Raw genomic sequence first — 18,436 nt, forward strand, 5'->3', positions numbered from 1 at the left:
TGTCTCCATTCTCTTGATGTGGGCACTGAGGGCAATAAATTTGCCCCTCAGGACTGCTTTTGCTGTGTCCCACAAGTTTCTTTGTGAGGTGTTTTCATTTTCATTGAGTTCTAGGAAATGCTTTATTTCTTCTCTGATCTCTTCTGTTACCCAGGCCTTGTTAAGGAGTGTGCTGTTCAATTTCCATGTATTAGAGAAATTTCTGCGGTATGCTTTGTTATTGAGAGCTAGCTTGATTCCACTGTGGTCAGATAGGATACAGGGGATTATGTCGATCCCTTTGTATTTGCTTAAGTTCCTTGAATGAACTATGATATGGTCTATTTTGGAGAAAGTTCCATGAGCTGCTGAGAAGAATGTGTACTGTGTTGTTTTAGGGTGAAATACTCGGTAGATGTCAGTTAATTCCGCTTGAAGTATGGCCTCACTTAATTCGGTAGCTTCTTTGCCAATCCTCTGGTTGGTAGACCTGTCCTTTGGTGAGAGTGGCGTGTTAAAGTCTCCTAGTATTATCGTATTGGGATCTATTTTATTCTGTAAGTTTGAGAGCATTTGTTTAACATATCTAGGTGCACCGATATTTGGGGCATATAAGTTGATGATGGTTATATCCTCCTCTTGGATTGTTCCCTTTATTAATATGTAATGTCCGTCCTTGTCTTTCTGTACTGATTTTAATGAAAAGTTTATTTTGTCAGATATCAGGATAGCTACACCTGCTTTCTTATTGGGGGAATTTGATTGGTAGATCCTTTTCCACCCCTTCACTCTGAGTTTGTTTGTATGTTTGGCTGAGAGGTGGGTCTCCTGAAGGCAACAGATGGATGGGTCTTGTTTTCTGATCCAGTCCTCAGTTCGTTTTCTTTTAATTGGCGAATTCAGCCCATTTATATTAAGAGAAAGTATAGAGAGATGCATTGTTGTCCCTGCCATTCCGTTTTCCTAAGTTTTTCTTCTTTCCTTTCCTCCTGTGCTTGCTCAGTTAGACTTTGAGTAATGCCTGTTTGGGGCAGGTCCCAGTTCCTGGTTGCTTTCTTCAGGTTGTGTCCCCCCTCTTAGAATTCTTTGTAATGCTGGCTTAATGTTTATGTATTCATTTAGTTTTTCTTTGCTATTAAAAGTTTTCAGTTCTCCATCGAATGTGAATGCTAGCTTTGCCGGGTATATCAGTCTGGGTTGGCAGTTATTGGCTCTCAGGGCTCGTATGGTGCTTTCCCAGGCTTTTCTTGCATTCATTGTTTGTGTGGAGAGATCTGCAGTGATTCTAATTTTTTTCCCGTTGTAGTATAGCTCCTTCTTCATTTTTGCTGCATGCAGGATTGTTTCCTTATTATTCAGATCCATCATTGTTACTATTATGTGCCTAGAAGTGTTTCTCCTGGGATCTTGCTTGTTGGGTGTTCGATAAGCTTTTGTGATGTAGTTAAGATGGTCGTTTTTGAGGTGGGGAAAATTTTCATTGACTATCTTGTTAAATAGGTGTTGCATTCCCTTGCTCTGGAATTCCTCACCTTCGTCCACTCCGATTATGCGGAGGTTAAATTTTTTAGCATTATCTACTTGCTCTTGAATTTCCCTTTGGTTTAATTTGAGTGATTTTTCCATATCTGTCACTTTTTGGTCCAGTTGGTGTATTCTGTCTTCTGTATCTGACACTCTACCTTCCATTTCATTCACTCTGTTGACCGTGGCTTCTATTGTGGTTTGCATGATGGAAATGGATCCCTTTATGGATTCAATGTTGGTTCTCAGAGTACTGATCTCACCTCTCAATGAGGTGATATCAGTATGCATTACCTCTAATTTGGCGTTTATCTCACTTCTTACTGAGGTTTGTGCAGCTTCTATTTTTGCATCCAATTTTTGTTTGATATCCTGTATATCTTTTGATAGTTCATCCTTGTGCTCTTTCAATTTCTGATCCATTTCTCGCTTTATTTCTTGAGTCATTGCCTCCAGCAACCCTTGGATGTAGTTTTTGTCTTCCATTCCTGCTTTGCTCCCACTGGGGCTCTCCCCTGCGTGGCTGCTGGCTTTTGAGGTGAGCTTGCTGTCCTGGGTAGTGGTAAACCTTGTGATTTTTCTCTGTGATTTTCGCATGGGGGTTCAGGAGACTGCTCTTCAATCTTGTTTTGGTGTGTCTGTCTTTGCTTGGTTGCTGATTCTCTATTGGTAGAGAGAGTCTGTGTCTGATCTGGATTCTGTTGGGAGCCTATTTCCAGCTGCTATTCACTTAGGATTCTCAGCTCTCTGCTGTAGCAATTCCCGCCTTTGGAAGGGTTGAGCAGCCTAGACTGCTTGTGTTTGCTCCTGCGGGTGCTCTTGGGAAGATCAGATGCTCTGGATGCACTCTCCCAAATACTGGAGTCTGCTATGGGCTCCTGATGTGTTTTTGTTTGTTTTGGGCTGGTTGTGGGCTTGAACTCTAGGTTTGGGTGCTGTCCCTCAGCTCTTCAGCTCAGGGCTGGCACCCTACCATTTGAGCCACAGCCCCACTTCTGACCCTTTTTGCTTTGTTCAGGCGCCGGTCCCCTGGCCTGGTTCCGGCCCCAGCCTGGAGCGCGCTCGTTAGGCCTGTGCTAATGTGTATACCACCTTGGTTATGCAGCCTGGAGGACACAGTTCAAATTTCTTCTACTGTTGGTAGTCTTGACCCAGGGGCACTGTTCCTGGCTTGAGCATTTAAGCTCCCTTCCCGGGGCGCTCTTGCTCTGGCCTGGCCAGCAGAGTGTGCTCCACCGGCTGGTGGGGCTCTCGAACAGTTCCCAGTTTTAGTGGGTCCTGTGGTCCGGGTGTTGGGGTAGGGAGTCTAGGTCAGGGTCTGGGGATTCCCTCCAGCTCTGGTCTCCCTTGATGGATTCCCTGTCCCCTGATGGGTACTCACCCTGTAGGTCGTCAGTTGTTGTTGCAGTCCGTCAGTTGTTGTTGCAGTCCGAGTTCAGTTGGGGTGGTTGCGGGCTGGGTTGGGCGGCCCCCCCGCCGGGTCGTTGCGATCGCGACAGGTCCCTTTGTGGCGCTGCTGGTGCCGGGCGGCTTTGGCGGGATGGAGCCTCTCCGCTCCGGTGGAGAGTGATGGGTGGGGTGGGATCCTCCTGGAGACTCCCGGCTGGTAGGTTTCTCTGTTCCTGGCGATCCACTGTTCTGCAATCCGGTACCTGGTGATCTGCAAGCAGCCCCCTGTGTCTCTGTGGCTCCGGCAGCCCCCGCCGGGCCGGCTGGCCGGCGGCTTGGCGCACTGCCGCGCGGCCAGGAAAGGTTGGGGGAGGGGTCTTCGCTCTTCTCTGTTCTGAAATTCTTCTTTTCCTCTCTTTCTTTTTTTGTTATTTTCCACCTCTGGTTTTTCTCTGAGTGTTCGTCTTTTTGTTGTTGTCGGTCTCTTGGGGAGATTAAAGGTTGGAACTCGAACTCTCTTTTTGGTTGGAGAGAGCTGTGGCGTTTCCCTACTGCCCCGTCGCCATCTTCCTCAAGTCCATCTCAGTGGACTATTTTTAAACTGGTAAGCTGGTCGGGTGGTCTTTGTCATCATCATGGGTGGTGCTGTTGGGGTCTTTATCTACGTGTTTTCCTCTTCCTGGTCCTCCTCCTCCTAGTTCTCCTTCTCCTCTTCCTTCTCCTCCTCCTCCTCCTCCTTTCCCCACCCCCTCCCGTTCTCTGGAACTTGGGTTTTTTGAATTATGGTCAACCAGATGTACTCCCTGTAGATTGCTATTATCTTCACTTGTCTGAGATCATTCTAATTAGTTTCCTTTTTAAGAATGAACCTCCCTGTGAAATTTCTATAATTATTAAAAGATGACTTCTAAGAGGAAGAATTTCAAAGGCTTTTTAACAGGTCAAGAAGTCTCTTCTGCTAACAACCTTGCCAAAAAGCTTCTGTTGGGTAAGGCAGCTTTGCTCCTGAGCTGGCTCCCACTAGGACTGGACAGCTCTGATTGTAGAAACGGTCCTTCTTTTATGCAGCCAAAGGATGTTTCCTTGCCATTTCTACCCTTGCTTTGGGAAAAATCTGCTTTACAATCATTTTTTCAGCACATGTCCCCTTGGAGTTCTAGACTTCAAACTAATCCTTCCACCATTCCTCATATAGTCTACTTTCCAACTCGCTCCTGAGGGCTTCCTGATCACCATGGAATCCATCAAGTTATAGGATCTTAGCTCACTTACTAATTTGCTTACCTCAAATTGTATGAGGTGGGGGGGGGGGAATGTAGGAAATGTGAACATTTTATTATTATTCACCTCACCAACACAGTATAGTAACAATTTTATATCTTTGCTAACCATATAATGAAAACTGATATTATTTTAATTAAAATCCTTTGGGAATGAGACAAGTTTTTGGGTCTATGACTACTGCTGTTTTGGATTTTCTTTTACTTGTTTCCCTACAGAAATGTTAGTCTGTCTTGGAAATGGTTTATAAATTTGATCATTAATATAAGACAATCTCTTCCTTTATTGCCTACCATTTTGAGATATTTTCTGTGGTTTATTTGCTACTTTTGCACAATTTCATTACTAGAGAATTATCTTGACCTGAAAGGTGCTCCCTTTTTAATAGTGAAATATTTTGCTCTGTGGTTTCTTCCACTGTATACATATATACACTTATATTTCTTTTTTTATTATCTTTAAGTAGTTGTACAAAAGGGTTTCAATTCAACACACCAATTTGTAACTATAATGCATCGTAACCAATATCACTCCTCCTATCATTCTCCTCCCAACATTTATATCCCTGAAATCAGACAAATATGACTCTCTTTTCTTCTAGTTTCTTTTGTCATTTTATTAATATTTTTCTTTCTTTTTTCCTTCAGAGGTTCTTGGGGTGGAACCGAGGTCCTCTGGCAAAAGGCAACCATTCTACCTCTGAGCTACATGCCCAGGCCTCTGTTCTTTTCCTCAATCCATTTGGAGAAGTGGTAGTGGTGCGATGCTCATGTTTAGATTGTGTGAACAATCTGCTAACCTACACAGGGCTTCAGGTGTCGGCTTTGAAATAGTTGAGGGGGATAAGGGATTCTGTTTAAAAAGCCAAACCTAGCATGAAGACCTCTTTTCTGGAGGAAAAAGTCCTGCTGTGGCAGACACAACTCCATCAGCTGCAGCCCTTTAGAGAGGCCACCACACGGAGCCCCTCCGGAGCACAGCCAAGCTGTAAGAGAGGTGCCTGGGACTGGAGAGATTTACGAGCTGGCTGTGAGTGCACAGGAAAGTGGTACTTACTTTGAACACTAACATTCAAGTTCAAGTTCCAGTTCAGAAAGTCTGCAATAGACACTGTAAGAAACAGGAATAAAAATATATAGGTTTTATAAATACATACATATATATATATGCTTATCCTTCAGATTCAGAGGTAGTCTGTAGGAAAGAAGAAAGGGGTAAATATATAGAGAATGAATTTTTTTTTAATTCAGGCAGTACAAGAACTTAGAAGTATTCAGATCCTGTTAACCCTTATGCTCATTTGAGGGTACTCTACCGCTCACAAGGAGATAGCATCTGTGATGGCATTTATGATATTGTATAAGTAATATATATGCAAACATATATGTAAGTTTGTGTAGATATATAGATATAGGTATATATATAGGTATATAGGTGTGTATGTAGATATATATATATATATATATATAAGTATAGGTATGTTTATAGAGGTATATATACAAACCTACACACACACACACACACACACACACACACACACACACATACACACACACAGAGTCCACTGAATGAAAGAAACATTCCTAACCATTCTCTACCTTCAAGAGGCTCTATGCCTCAGTCCAGGACTTGGGTGAAATAATCTAAAGGACTTTTATGTTTTAGTAGTTTCTTTTTTATTTAGTATTATTATTTTTTTATTGTGAAAATACTGTACAGAGGGGTTACAATTACATGGGCAAGAAAATGAGTACATTTCTTATCAAGCATTGTAGCCTCCTCCTTTGTTTCCCCTTGCCATCCCTTCCCATCCTCCCCCGGGCCCCACCAAAACCTCCCCCCCCCCACCCCCCACACCCCCCCCATCCCCACACCAAAGTTGTAAAGTTCGTTTTCGACATAACGACTTGTACATCTCATTGTTGCAATGGGTCCACCTGTATCCCTATTTAAACAATTTGTTTTTTCCCTTCCCCTCCACAAATTATAACGACATCAAATACAGTGAAAGCAGGGGTTATACCGTGGGGGAGGGACATACAAAGCAACAAAGAAATAATCTTATAAATGTGTTAGAAACAATCGCATGAAAGAAAAAAAGCATTTGAATACGTATCTTAGGGTTCATTTCCCTAACATCAACTTAACTGACCTTTTCTGCTTGACTCAGACATATACTAGTTATTGCAAATAAGGGAAACCATGGGACCTATGTTTCTTTGGGCCTGGCTTATTTCATTTAATATAATTTTTTCCAAGTCTTTCCATTTCCTAACAAATGGGGCAATGTCATTCTTTCTGATGGAGGCATAGAATTCCATTGTGTATATATACCACATTTTCTTGATCCATTCATCTACTGAGGGGCATCTGGGTTGGTTCCATATCTTAGCTATGGTAAATAAGGCTGCAATAAACATAGTCGTGCTGGTAGCTTTAGTCTGGTCTTGTTTGTGAACATTTGGGTAAATGCCCAAAAGTGTGATTGCTGGGTCATAGGGGAGCTCTATGTGGAGTCTTTTGAGGAACCTCCATACTACTTTCCAAAGTGGTTGAACAAGTTTACACTCCCACAAACAATGCAGTAAGGTTCCCTTCTGTCCACATCCCCTCCAGCATCTGTTGTTATTAGAGTTTCTTTTTGGTGTTAAACTTAAGAGTTTGTTAACCAGACGAATGCTTCACCTGATTGGGTGCTTCCTTCATCCTGGGATGTGTGGCCCATTTGCCTTCCTGGTACACGTGTGGAGGAGTGTATCCATCCCTTCACACGTGAGCAGGGCTCCAGCCAAAACATTCACTCGGTCACCTCCACAACAACAACAAAAAGCCTTTGAAACATTCACATTTTCTTCTGTGTTAAAGAAAAAAGAAAAGACAAAATTGTGGCCTCCCAACGTGGTTACTTCAAGCGTAATATGAATTCAGAACAGGATGGTTAGGAAGTTATTTGATTCCTTTCCACCCCCAGCTGCAAACATATTTCCACTCCTTTTCCACCCATGCTGTTCAACCTTGGCTGCACTTTGAATAACCTGGGGGGGGGGGGGGGGGTTAATACCCCAATGCCCACACCACACCCCAGACCAATTAAACCAAAATCTCTGGGCTGAGACCCAGGCATCAGTGTTCCTTAACGCTCCCAGGGTGATTCCAATATGTGGCCAAGGTTGAAAACCATTGTCCCCTCTATAACCTGCGGGAACGAGGTCCCAGATGATTCGAATCTTTGATTTCCTCCAGATTAAATTCTCCATCCAAGCGCCATGCCATTTTGCCGAAGGTGTGAACACGCCAGGAGCCCCTGGGAATTTTCTATGGCTGAGTGGAAAGATGAGGGCTGGCTTCCCAAAGGCTGTATTGTTTGTTTTGTTTTAATTCCCTGATTAGTAATGCACAGATCACTGTGCAGATTAGAGGATTATAAAATGCTTTTATATTTTATAGTGACTTGACATCTTAGACCAAAATGTTTAGAAATCCAAGGTTTTCACTGTTAGGTTCTGAGAGTTTTCCATTTGTTCTCAGCTCCAGCATCTATTTTCGTCCAGCTCATTCTCAGCAGCTGGAAACTCTCTGCGTAGCTGTCTGTCAAGGCTGTAGTCTCCTGTCCCCGGGCCCTCTTCACTTGGGGACCCTTTTTGCAGGCAGGGATCCCTACCCAGACACTCATAAATGAGTTCTTTAGGGGATAGCTAACGTGTTTCTGAACAGTTGATTCTACACTCAGGGGCAGAGAAGCCAAATATGCAGGCAGTTCCTGTAGAATGAGAAGAAATGGCCCTTGTCCTCTTTCTCCACACCTCCCAGAAGCTGTGGTTGGTGATGTTAAGAGATAAGAAGTGAAAAGTGCGGATCCAGCTCACCCATCTGGCAAGGTCTGGGCCCTGGATCTGTGTTTTTCTGACTGCCAGGCATCAGGAGACCCAGGGCAGGAAGTGACTCATGCCAGATAACAGGGTCTGGAACACAAAACTACGGGCTGCCAAAGGCCAGCCGTCACTTTCATAGACCACCCTCTTTGCTGCTTATCACTGCAAGAACGATTCCGACGCTGTACACTTTACCCTTTGACATCTGTGGACCTTGGAGTGGAGCCGGGGACATCTGGGACATCTTATTTTCCACCTTGGAGGATAACCCAGAGCACCTGCTGTTATAGGGGACACTTTATCAAAAGCCAATAAAGTTGGGAAATTTATCTCCTTTGTTTTAACAGATTTCAATCGGTATCTAGGGAGCCATGACCTTAAAGTAATAGAGCTAGTTCAGAGTGTGGCTTAGGGACAGTCTCCCAAATTCACATATGGAAAACCTCTCTGTGCAATGCACACACACACACACACACACACACACACACACACACACACTCTTCCCTCCTACCTGACTTTCCCCTCCACCTGCAGACTCCCTGTAAAAGCAGTGCTTCACACTCCACACTGCCTCCTCCTGTTCCACACAAGTAGGGCAGAGAAAACCTGGTCCCTACCCACAGAGGAGGCATTAAGACAAAACAGACCTGGGGAAGAGCGGGGAGGGAGGGTGGCGTAAATCCAGGAGTGGAGGTAGTGGTGAGGAAGGAAGGGATAGATTGTATTCTGTATTGTATTCTGATGTGGGACTCTCCTGAAACTCTCAGAGCTGAGAGGGCCACCGAATAGAGCTGCCAGAGCCATCCTGGTAGGAAGTCTGTAGAGGAGGCCATTTGAGACCAAAGGACAAGTTTTAACAAAGGATGTGGTAACCAAAGTTCAAGACTCATTTTTTCTTGGGAGATGACAAGTCATCTCAGAGGTTTGGAATGTAGGCTGCTTTGTAGAGTGAGGGGAAAGGCTACAAAGATACATTGGGGGCAAACCACAGAACGCCTTGAAATCTAAGCTAACTTGGATTTTCCCTCTATTATGTATGTGTGTATGAGAGAGAGAAAGAGAGATGTGTTTGTTTTGGTGTGTTTGGCCACATAGTTGCATATTTTAAGGTTTTCTGTCTTCGACGGCAAGGACTAAGCCTGTTATAATTGAATTTGTACAACACAAGTAGGGGATGGGATATGAATATTGCCCCTTAAATCCCACTTGTGAAACTCGGCCATCATGGCACTACTTCCCAATGGGAAGGGGCCATAGTTAACTTCATGCTCAAGCCTCCTGGTTTTTACAGCTGGCTCCCAGTGTGCCCTGTGGTTTGAGTGTGATTTGCCCTATGATATGGAGCTTTGGGATGGTTACAGGAACAAATTCTCTTCTCAAACTGCCCCCCAGATGAGTTTCTCATCTGTTGGAAGTTCACAGTATCAGTATCAATCCGGGTTCTTTAGCCAGCCCCTCATTGTGTCCTCCAAGTGTGCTAACTTTGTTTTAAGCCATTAGAAGCATATGGTAGAATCTCCATTATGCCTTGGATCATCACTACACTGATTTGGCTAGAACACAACTCAAATGGTGACCCAAACCTAACTCTACAGTGGAAAAGCTTGTCTCCCTAACAATATGCCTTTAAAATCCCAGCTCTACCTATGGAACAGAATCCTAATGTGTCCTCTCTCATCCTTTCAATGTCTCCTAAGACAGCAGAAAGAAAGAAGGGGGTGGTTGAAGGTGCTGGTGGACAGGAACTTTCTCCTTCCTAGTGAAGAGGCAGAGGAACAGGAAACTTTCTGTCTTTCCTCTTTTACAGTATCCTCTCTAAGCCAGCAGTAGAAGAGGGTGGAGTGTCCTGCCTCATTAGAACTCTTAGAGAGGTTGCTGATCAAGTGAAACCCAAGTATTCATTCAGCTGCTGTCCTAGGCAACAAGGCACTGAGCCAAGTACTTAATTTTCTTGCAAACGAAGAAAATTGATCGTGAAAACAAGCCACCCTAGCAGACAAAAATGATTTAAGTCTCTCCACCAAGCCAATAAGGGACTCTGCTAAAAAGGAGGCCCACATAATGTGCCCCCTCCCTTCCAGGTGGAGTAGGAGACCCCATGGGGGGAAGCTACCCCTGGGCCTGGTGGGAAGGATAGGCTTTTCCATAGCTTCTGAGGTTTTAGTCAAAAGCAGCGAGGTGAGAAGTTTGGGACTCGCTTGAAAGAAAATAACCTTGCCATGACCTTGAGGCAAAAGGTACAGGGATCTAAGGCCCTCTGCCCCAGCCAGTTTGTGGTACCCAAGACAGCCCTGGGCAGCCCTCCTCGGCCTGGTGGCAATTGCTCCGGCAGTTTGAACCCAGCTTCCTCTCTAAGCTGCCCCAGATGCACAGCAAGGGGGGGGGGGGGGGGGGGGGGAGGGGTCGGCCTAGCCCCTCTGACCTGAAACCTGGCTGGGGTGGAGAGAAGGGGAGGGGGGAGAGGCGTCCCCTAACCAGGGGCTGATGTGGAACTGGACAGGGGCAGTACCTGCTTCCCAGCCCAGCCCGGGGAGGGGCGGGGAGCCTCGGATCCTACAAAGCACAGCGAGGTGCGGCCATGGGGGACCCCAGACCGGAGAGCCTGGAGGAGGATCTCGCGGACGCCGCCGGCCCCGCACCCGCGTGGGGACCCTCCCCACAACCTCCGCCCACCGGCAGAGGAGCCGGCCGGCACCCCTGCAGAAGCGCGGCCGGGCTTCGCACTCGTCCCCTTAGTTTTGGGCCCCATTCCAGGCGGGGCCCTGCCAAGTGCACCGCAGTAGGTTTGCGTAAGGATTCGATTGATCTTGTGAGTTATTTTTTTTTCTTCCTGAGAAGTCAACCTCGGCGAACACCTCCGGGGCTTCCTGGGACTGGAGTGCGGCGTGGGGGCCCCTGGAAGCCTGAGGGTTTCCCTAGGCGCCCCAAGAAGTCTGGCTCTCCAGGAGCCGTTGTGTAGGACAAGAGTGACCTCTAGTGGCGCCCAGGAGAGCGCAGGGAGGGCTGGTGTTCCCGGGGTACCTGCGCACGCGCACGCACAGGCGCAAACGCGCAGGGTTCTTCATCCAGCCTCCCTCCTCCGCCCCCCTTCCCTCCCCCCCTCCCCCCTCCTCCCCTCTTTCTCTCTAACAATCCAGAAGTAGACGAAGATTTGCTGATAATGTGTTAGACTATCTGCGCGTTTCAAGTGCAATCCCGATCAAAAATTCAGTTTCTGTCCTTCCAAATTCTTCTTCTGCCTACATATTTATACTTGTCTTTTATTGACTACCTGCTTTGTGAGTGGGTGGACGGGCATCTAAAGGGTAAGACAGGTATATGCTGTCTGTCCTATGCCGTGGAGAGACTTGACAAATGTCACTGTCCAGTACACCATGAGGCACCGGGTAATCTGGGTATACTTTGGAAGTCAGAGATAGGCAGGCCAAAGGAAGGGGGCAGAGTCTGAGGAAGATTCTAGGAAAGACCCTGAGATTTGGAGAAGTTGTGGGCCAAGAAGTGAAATGAAAAGGTGTTTGGACATTAGAATGGATAGAAGCCACTAGGACCCTCTAGGGGCCAAAGAAGAGGATTTTTTTTTTAAGGGCCTGCTCATAGGAACTTTGGACAATGTTCTCAGAGCAGTCCAAAGTCACTGAACAATTTGGCCAGGTGAATGTCATGATCACATTTCTGTTTGTGTAGGCTCATTCTAAATTTGATGTTAAACTTTGCCTTAAGCTTGCTGTTGGCACAAGCAGCCTGGCTGTAAGTTAATCAAGCCAAAAGGGATCCTAGGGTTCACCTGGTCCATTACCTCTTTGCCCTTTTATAGACATTGAAACCCTAGGATCTGAGTAGGCAAATAACTCTCTAAATGGTTGAGGCAGAATTAGACTGAACCAAATACCAGCTCCCAGACTGTTCCAATTAACACACACACATACACACACACACACACACACACACACACACAACACACATACACACACACGTCCTCAAAAAGTCTCCCCGTAGGCCAGAAAATCAACTTCAAGATTGGAAAAGGTCAGGCTCATCAGACTTGCAGAAGAGTTAAAGCCTTACCTAAATACCCATGGCTATCAAGGCCCATGATAAGACATGGAGACCAGAGATTATAGACAACCAATGGGAGGAGGCCTGACCCAGCCAGGAAGCTCCCTCAGAGATCTGGGCAGCAGAGGGCTTGACTCCAAATGGACACACCAAATCCCATTTCAAATAACCAATAACACTAAGAAAACAAGTTTAGAAATTAGAACGTCATTCAAACTTTGTAAAAACAGTTGGTGATCAAATGCACTTGTCCTAATATTTGGATAATTTAAATATCCTCAGCAGTTCAGCCAAGCGACAGAATTAAGGAGAAATAATTCAACTGCCACCCAGATCATTGAGCATTTGGTTTGAAGAGTTACGGGTCAGGAAGGAGGTCCCGGCATTTGATGAAAATGTGATAAGAAAGATTTTCAAAGAAAGAAATGTGATCTTGGTGAGCCACACCTGGAACTGGACAGGAAATGGTAGAAAGGTGACCAACAGGCCAGTATTTGAGACCTGGCTTAGCCACTTAGAGCTATATGACCTTGCGTAGGTCACTTAACCTCTCTGACCTTTGTCTCAATAATGAAGTTACAAAAACAGTAACACTGCCTTGCATATCTCACTGGGCTTTTTAGCAATTACTGTGGCCCAGGAGGTGGGTAGGACTGGGTTAAGTGCAGCAGTGCTTCTCTCCACCCTTCTAATCACAGGCTATGTAAGTGGGGGCTTTAGACCCCCTCTGAATGTTGATATGCAGATGCTAACACCTAGCCTGAAGGAAAGGAATGAAGAGACACGAATAGTGCTTCAAAAATCAGAGACTTTTAAAACCAATAATGTGATCATTTGCGAACTTAACAGTATGTTCATAAATGTATATAATTGAAGATTATTGTTATATCTAACATGGTGTGATTTCACTGGGTAACAAGTTAAATATGAAAAAGAGTGAGGTGACAAAGCACTCTTTCCATGTTTAAAAGGAAGGAATTTGTAGCTAAGAACAGATGAACGGAACTCACAAAATTAACTCCTGCTAGCTTAGCTAAGATCTGATCCTATAGACCTTTTTTAGGAATATTAAAAAAAGCAAAAACCCTAGCAGGGATCAATGGCCTGGTGTCAGATTGGGATAAGGTATCTAGTGAATGACTTGTAGGAGTGGTGATCCTTCAGATCCTATCTATCTAACATCTCTATCTAAGAGCCAGAGTAATTGGTATATTAATGGAATCTTACAAAGACTCTTGGCGAATCTCTCTGAGCCTCTTCAGAGCTGGAGAGACTAACCCAGGAAGCCCAGAAATAATATAAAGAGCCTTAAAAGTCTGTTCACTTATTCAGAATGTATTTAATTCCCTGCTCTGTACCTTTGGGCACTGAGAATTCAATGAGGGACTGAGCAATTATGAGAGAGAAGAGTCCTAGGTAAGTTTGAGGTTAATGACAAGTAGGACTACTAATCTAGCCCATTTAAGAGCGAGAGCAAGCAGAACCTGAGTAGGCTCTTCAAGAGTCCATTACACTTGGTCTGATGGAGGAAGGCTAACTACCTTCCTGGGTGCAGGGAACACCCCCTGCAATGACTGGAAGCCATTGGATTTGGTCCTGTGGGGCAAGGATGCCCATCCTGTTCAAGGAAGAGGGTTCCTTTGAAATGCCAGCAAATGGCATTACCTTCCCACATCAGAGTCATTGTCTCTTTTTCAAAGTACATAATAACTCCTTTCTCCCAACCACAAAAGAATCGATGGATAATTTAAATGAACTTGCATCTTATTCATTCCAACAGTGTCCACTGACATTTTTGTTAGGAAAAACAATTTTACTACCCTTTCAAATGACCTTGTGTATTTTAATCTACTGTACATATCTACTTCACATTGTTTTTAATTTGAAATAAATATTTGCCCCATGTGGAAGACCTTTTTAAAATATTTTTTTCTGAAATAACGTTTGTAGATGTATTGATAAACTCTTTAAAATTGCTCTCAACTTACCCTATGCACACTTCCAAAGTTTGTGGTCCACAGTGTGGGGTTGGAGCCCCAGGGAACTGGCAGGGTCTGAGATGAGTGGAGGGGGAGGAGTTGCTGGGGAGTTTGAAGCAGTGTCATGATGGCAGATCATTTTAACAAAGCCACAAGCTAGTTGGGGCATGTTCTAAATTAAAGCCATAACAGACAGGAAGAGAACTGAGCTGAACTGATCCATAGTGAAACAGAGTTGATGTGACTGAGTGACCCTAGATGTGGCAATAGGGGGAGAAGTCTCAGAAGGCCCCTAGTGTTCTATCTTGAGTGACTGTAGTACTGAAAAAATTGTAGCTGCTGGATGAGGTCCTCTGTCTCTAAGGTCTCCAAGAATGAATGCACAGACATGGAGGGAGAAGTAAAGCGGCAAAGGTTCACTGAAGCAAAAGATAAGCAGGACCTCCAGCTAGCCAGGAGGGGTCCCACAGGAGGGTATCACCTCAGGTGGATTGTGCAGGGGTTAATAAGGTCTCACTGGGACATCACTGGACAGCCTGCAGGCCATATCATTCTCCAGACCCATTCAGGTGTTCCGTACCACTTGTATGAGCTCTCCATGTGGTCATCTCACTCCTCTGACTGGACTTCTGTTTCAGTACAAACCTGGCTCCAATCAGTTGACTGTCCACATGCTTGCAAGCCTTCCAGGAGCAGTCACCCATGATGTGATGCGTCCTGGGCTACTACTCAAAGCCATGCTGAGGAATGTGGCATCTCTATGGGAGGAGGGAGCTTTGCCTTGAGATGACTCTCAACTAGATAAACAGGAGTGCCATCATGGATTGGGTGTAGGGGCCGTGTGTGTATGTGTGTGTGTGTGTGTGTGTGTGTGTGTGTGTGTAAACTCAGGGCATGGGCACTGTCTCTGAGCTTCTTTTGCTCAAGGATAGCATTCTACCACTTCAGCTATAGCTCTACTTCCAGCTTTTTTTGATAGTTTAGTGGAAATAAGACTCTCACAGACTTTCCTGCCTAGGCTGGCTTCGAACTGAGATCCTTAGATCTCAGCCTCCAGAGTAGCTAGGATTATGGATATAAGCCACCAACTCACACAGTCCATCACAGATTTTTAAAAAGAAAGCAGAGATAAGCACATGGTTGGAGAAGATTGAATTGCATCCTGTGACTCATGAGTTCCTTGAGGGTTGCCAAGTGAAAATGTATAAGTCTAGAAGAAGGATCTAGGCTAGGGATGGGCTTTGGGAAGCATGGATCTGAAGGTAAGAATCAGGTGTAGGTGTAGACCATAGCACCCAGGGAGAAGTAGGCAGTGTGAGAAGAGAATCCAAGTGCAATGCATAGGGGAACTTCCATGCCTGAGAGTCAGGTAGTGGGTGAATGATTCCTCCTCAACAGGAAACCACAGGCAGAAATGGAGGTCAGTCTGGGAAGAGAGAAGTCATGGGGGGAAAGAGAGGGAAGATTTTCAGGAGGCAGCCATGAAGAACACCTGCCCCACAGAGCAGTCATGTCTGATAAGGACCCAAAAATATATCTGTCCACAAGGACCACAAAAAAAGAGCAACGAAGTCCCATCCCTTGCTTACCTAGTTCTTTAAGCTTATAAAGCATTGTCTTTATAAAGCACTCTTAGCTCATCTCATTCACACCACAGCTTATGTAACATTCTTACAGATGCTAAAGCTGCAAGGCCATGAGGTTAAGGGATTTGCTAAAGGCATCAAGCAAGCTAGAGTTCGAGATTGCAGCCCAATGTCTTGACTATGCTTCCTGGATCCTAACTCCAGTTAAGAGTTCAAACCAACCAATGAGGACTTCCAAATAGAACCTGTTCCAGGATAGCTGCTTGTTACTGGCAAGCTTTCAAAAGGGTTACTTATCACACATCGGTTTGTACTTTCTAGAATCAAAAGATGTCAGCCTTCTGGGATCATCTTATTCTAAAACCCATTACCTAATTTCTTATACCTAGCTCTGTATGTAAGAGAGACAATTGAAGGTTGGCAAGCAGAGGAATTATATAAGTTTGAGTATGTGCTGGAAAGGTTAATTGGTATCACTGAACTTTATATTTGACTATGCTTATGTCTGGTTGTTGGATTCTTACATCACCTGAAACAAAATAATGAAAACACACTGTGGAGACACAAGCTGTCTGGGATTGTTTTACAACTGAGTCCTTCCTCCTTTCCTTTCATCCTATCCTGAGAAGCAAACTGTGTTCACCAGGGAGGCAGCAAAAGCTTCCTGACATTTGAAAGCCAAAGCTCCTTGCATATTAGATGAGGTCAATGCTCAGATCACAATTCTCCCATCACCCCTATACCATCCAGAGCAGGCCTGGCTATGCATCTAGGCGTTTCCTGCTTGTTCCTCTGTTCCTCAGTCATTTTAACAAGAGGGAGATGCTGCCTCTCTCCCAGTCAGATCTGGGCCCAGCCCAAGCTTATCCATGTGGGACCGAGCCTGGAGCTCTTCTCTGCCTAGCTCTCCTTTGGGAACCATTTCCAACATACTTATCTCTGAGAATTCACCACTCTATTGGGTATGAGTCTGATGTTCTCCTTCCCCCTCCCTCCTCAGCACAGAAGGTACAGCAAACAAAAACCTCCATTTCCTTTTATGACGTTTTTCTCTCCTTACAGCTCAGAGGTTAGGCAAAACACAAAGACAGTCATCACCAGGCAAGCCTGATTTTCAGAGGTGACATTACAACCGTATTTCCACCTGGTGGCTTGATTTGGGCCGTTTCTACTGGCTCATAAAACTGGCCTTCCCCTGGGCGCATCGGGAATAGCTGGGAAGTCTGGAGTCAGTACCAGATACATCATTTCTCTTTTCACTCATGGCATGCTATCGATATGATCCCACTTCTCTAGCTGAAAATATCTAGTTCCACAAAAAGATTGGAAGCAAGCAGAGGAGGTGGACTGCGATCTCACATACCAACTTTATCACCCTCTTTGTTATGTTGCAAAAGTGAGAAAACATCTGTTAAATATTAAATACAAAATGCATTCTTAGATTTGAAAAAGCCGAGTTGTTAGCTATGTCTCTGTCCCCTTTCAGAATAACCTTAGGCAGGTGACAGGTCTCTCATCTGTCAAATCTGTCCAGGAAAGATGCAAGTAAATGAGATGGGAAGTTCCTGAAACCCTTGAAAGCCTGTGCATCCTGGGGAAAACTCTGTCAAGGTAGTGAAGTCTGCCTGAGCAGCAAGTATGACTTTACAGCTTCGGGGAAAATTCCCCGCTTCCATATCAGAGTCCTTTCACTGGCCTATATTAGGCAGCTATGGGAACAGAATCCCTAGATTCAAATCCTGGCTTCTAGACCTTAGCCAAGTCACTTAGCTGCTCAAAGTAAACATGGGGATAGTAGTAGTTCCTTGCCTTAGAAGTTTGTCAGGATAGAGGATGAATTCTGACAGTGAAGCAGGTAAGTCAGTGTCTGGGAAGAGCCAGTGGCAGTAAATGCTGATTGAGCCAGTCCGCTAATAGTGCACTCAACTTCCTAGCTACTCAGAAAGTTGAGATCTGAGGAGCAGAGATCGAAGCTAGCCTGGACAGAAAACTCCTTGAGATTCTTTTCTCCAATTGTCATCAAAAAGCCAGAAATGGAGGTGTGTTTTAAGTTGGTAGAACTCTAGCCTTGAGCAAAAAAGCCAAAAGAGAACTTGAGATCCTGGGTTCAAGTCCTAGTACCAGAATGTATAGATAGGCAGATAGATAGATAGATAGATGAATCCTGAGTTCAAGTTCCAGAACCAACAAGCATAGATAGACAGATCGATAGATAGATAGATAGACAGACAGACAGACAGACATATTGATAGGCAAATGATAGATAGGTTGGACACTTAGCATATAGAGTAGATGGATAGGCAAGCCAGGGCTGACCAGACTTTCGTTGTCATGTTGCCTGGATAATATGATATTGAGTCCTATACTGGTTACTTTTTTCTTCTCCCCATTATAGGTCAGTGCAGCTGAATGGCCAGCCCTTAGTGATGGTGGATGATGGGACCCTCCCAGAACTGAAGCCCCGCCCCCTGCGGGCTGGCCGGACATTGGTCATCCCTCCAGTCACCATGGGTTTTTATGTGGTCAAGAATGTCAATGCTCTGGCCTGCCGCTACCGATAAACCACCTTCCACTCACAAGTTCCTGATGGGCCTGCTGGACTGCCTTTTACTCTTCCACCCTCATAGTACCCTGACTTTTCAGACATCTTAGTAACCAGCCTCTTCGGCCCCATACTGCTGAAGTCAACATAGACTCACCCTCCAGAGAGGCTAAATGTCATAGTGTGAGCTTAGCCTAGGTAAATCCCTAAGGAAAATGTAGACACCAT

At 45.1% G+C, this 18,436-nt stretch overlaps 1 protein-coding gene across 3 annotated transcripts in view; it reads left to right on the forward strand.

Moving 5' to 3' along the window:
* Window positions 1-18,436, forward strand: part of Hpse2 (heparanase 2 (inactive)) — a 452,598-nt gene extending 434,162 nt beyond the window's left edge. For 2 of the 3 annotated variants that reach the window (XM_042689535.1, XM_042689536.1), the window contains one exon: window positions 18,062-18,227. In XM_042689535.1, the coding sequence (XP_042545469.1) occupies window positions 18,062-18,227 (166 nt within the window). Of the gene's footprint in view, window positions 1-18,061 lie in introns of all 3 variants that reach the window. The other variant, XM_042689534.1, reaches the window with a different exon arrangement.

This window comes from Dipodomys spectabilis, unplaced genomic scaffold (genome assembly GCF_019054845.1).
Source record: "Dipodomys spectabilis isolate Male_0828 unplaced genomic scaffold, ASM1905484v1 ptg000125l, whole genome shotgun sequence".
Classification (NCBI taxonomy): domain Eukaryota; kingdom Metazoa; phylum Chordata; class Mammalia; order Rodentia; family Heteromyidae; genus Dipodomys; species Dipodomys spectabilis.